The 1,624-nt window shown below is 62.5% G+C and overlaps 1 protein-coding gene across 1 annotated transcript; it reads right to left on the bottom strand.

Moving 5' to 3' along the window:
* Positions 1-870: 870 nt before the first annotated feature.
* LOC104074418 (hemoglobin subunit alpha-A/A') lies at positions 871-1,498 on the bottom strand (the record flags this gene model as incomplete). Its single annotated transcript, XM_009574519.1, has 3 exons — positions 871-1,097; positions 1,200-1,280; positions 1,375-1,498. Coding segments are annotated over 3 exons (334 nt in total), but the record flags the coding sequence as incomplete, so codon positions are not given.
* Between the last annotated feature and the right edge of the window lie 126 nt (positions 1,499-1,624).

Here is a 1,624-nt window from a genome sequence, read left to right as displayed (position 1 = left end):
GCTCTCCTTTATCAGCCACCCGCAGTCCCCCCCACCATGGCCACCCTGCTGCGGGCTGCGATAAGGGCCAGGGGCTGTGCAGACACCAGCACTGCGGCACCCAGCTCCGCTTCGCTGCCTGTGCTTGTTTTCCTGCCCTGACACCCCCTACCCCGCTGTGGTTCAGGGCCCAAAGAGCAGGACCTGGGGCTGAGCCCCGTCCACTCCCCTTGCAGTCCCCCATGCCCGCTGTCTCCCCCAGCCTGCCAGCCCCCCAGGACCCCTCCAGAGTGACACCCCAGCAATGCAGCATTAGGTGGAAACAGAAGAAGTCCTACGATGTCCCACAGCCCTGCGTGCTGGGCATGCACAGAAAGATGCCCTTGCACTTGGAGGTCCTCAGCGTGTCCTCGCTGTGCCGCCACGCAGAGGGTCACAGGCACTGGAAGCCCCTGATCCCCACCGTCTCCTGCAAGTGCTTCCAGTACAAGGTGATCTCCAACAATTTGGCCTGAACAGGGGCAAGGAGCGTACAGGGTGCGTGGGACAAGAGGGGATCCCAGCACGTTGCTCTGGTGAGAAGGCTGGGACAGGCTGGGGCTGCATCAGGGGGCCCTCCATGTTCGGACCCCCGGAGCAAATCCCTCCCGCTCCCTCCCCGCAGGCAGCAACCAGAGCAGGACGCCAGGGCTGGAGCGCAAATGCAACAGATTTTATTTCAGATCATTTGGCTGCTCGCTGTCGGAGGGCTGGCAGTAGGTTGGGTCCAGCTCTAGCCATGGTGCCGTCTTAACGGTACTTGGCAGTCAGCACGTCTCCATGTTCGGACCCCCGGAGCAAATCCCTCCCGCTCCCTCCCCGCAGGCAGCAACCAGAGCAGGACGCCAGGGCTGGAGCGCAAATGCAACAGATTTTATTTCAGATCATTTGGCTGCTCGCTGTCGGAGGGCTGGCAGTAGGTTGGGTCCAGCTCTAGCCATGGTGCCGTCTTAACGGTACTTGGCAGTCAGCACGTTGCCCACAGCACACAGGAACTTGTCCAGGGAAGCGTGGACCTCCGGGGTCAGGAGAGAGGGGTGGTGGATGGCCACCACCACCAGGAAGCATTGGCCCAGCAGCTGAAAGGCAAAAGGAGATGGTGAGCAAGGGGGTGAGGCAAGGGGGTGGCCAGGGGGGTGCAGGAGGGGAGCCGGGCTGGTCACCCCTTCCCAGACGCTCACTTTGAAGTTGACGGGGTCCACGCGGAGCTTTTGGGCGTGGAGGTCGCTGAGCTTGGAGAGGGCACTCGCGATGTCATCGATGTGGTTGGCAGCCTCGACCAGTGCACCCGCCACCTTCTTGCCGTGCGCCTTGATCTGAGCGGAGCCGTGGTGCAGGTCGAAGGAGGTTGTCCATGTTCTTGACGGCATTGCCCAAGGCGCCCACCACCTTCTTGCCGTGGCCACGGATCTGTTCGGAGCCGTGGTGCAGGTCGAAGTGGGGGAAGTAGGTCTTGGTCTGGGGGTAGGTGGAGAACATCCTGGAGGACAGAGGGGGTCAGGGATGGATGGGGATGGGGACAGGTAAGACAGGGCAGGGTCACATAGGACAGGGACAGTGGTGGATGGGGAGAGGATGGGGGCAGATGGGAGGGAGTTGGGGACAG

Source organism: Fulmarus glacialis, unplaced genomic scaffold (genome assembly GCF_000690835.1).
Source record: "Fulmarus glacialis isolate BGI_N327 unplaced genomic scaffold, ASM69083v1 scaffold42413, whole genome shotgun sequence".
Lineage (NCBI taxonomy): Eukaryota > Metazoa > Chordata > Aves > Procellariiformes > Procellariidae > Fulmarus > Fulmarus glacialis.
The sequence above is the reverse complement of the archived record's forward strand: the minus strand, read 5'-3'. Positions and strand labels throughout refer to the sequence as shown.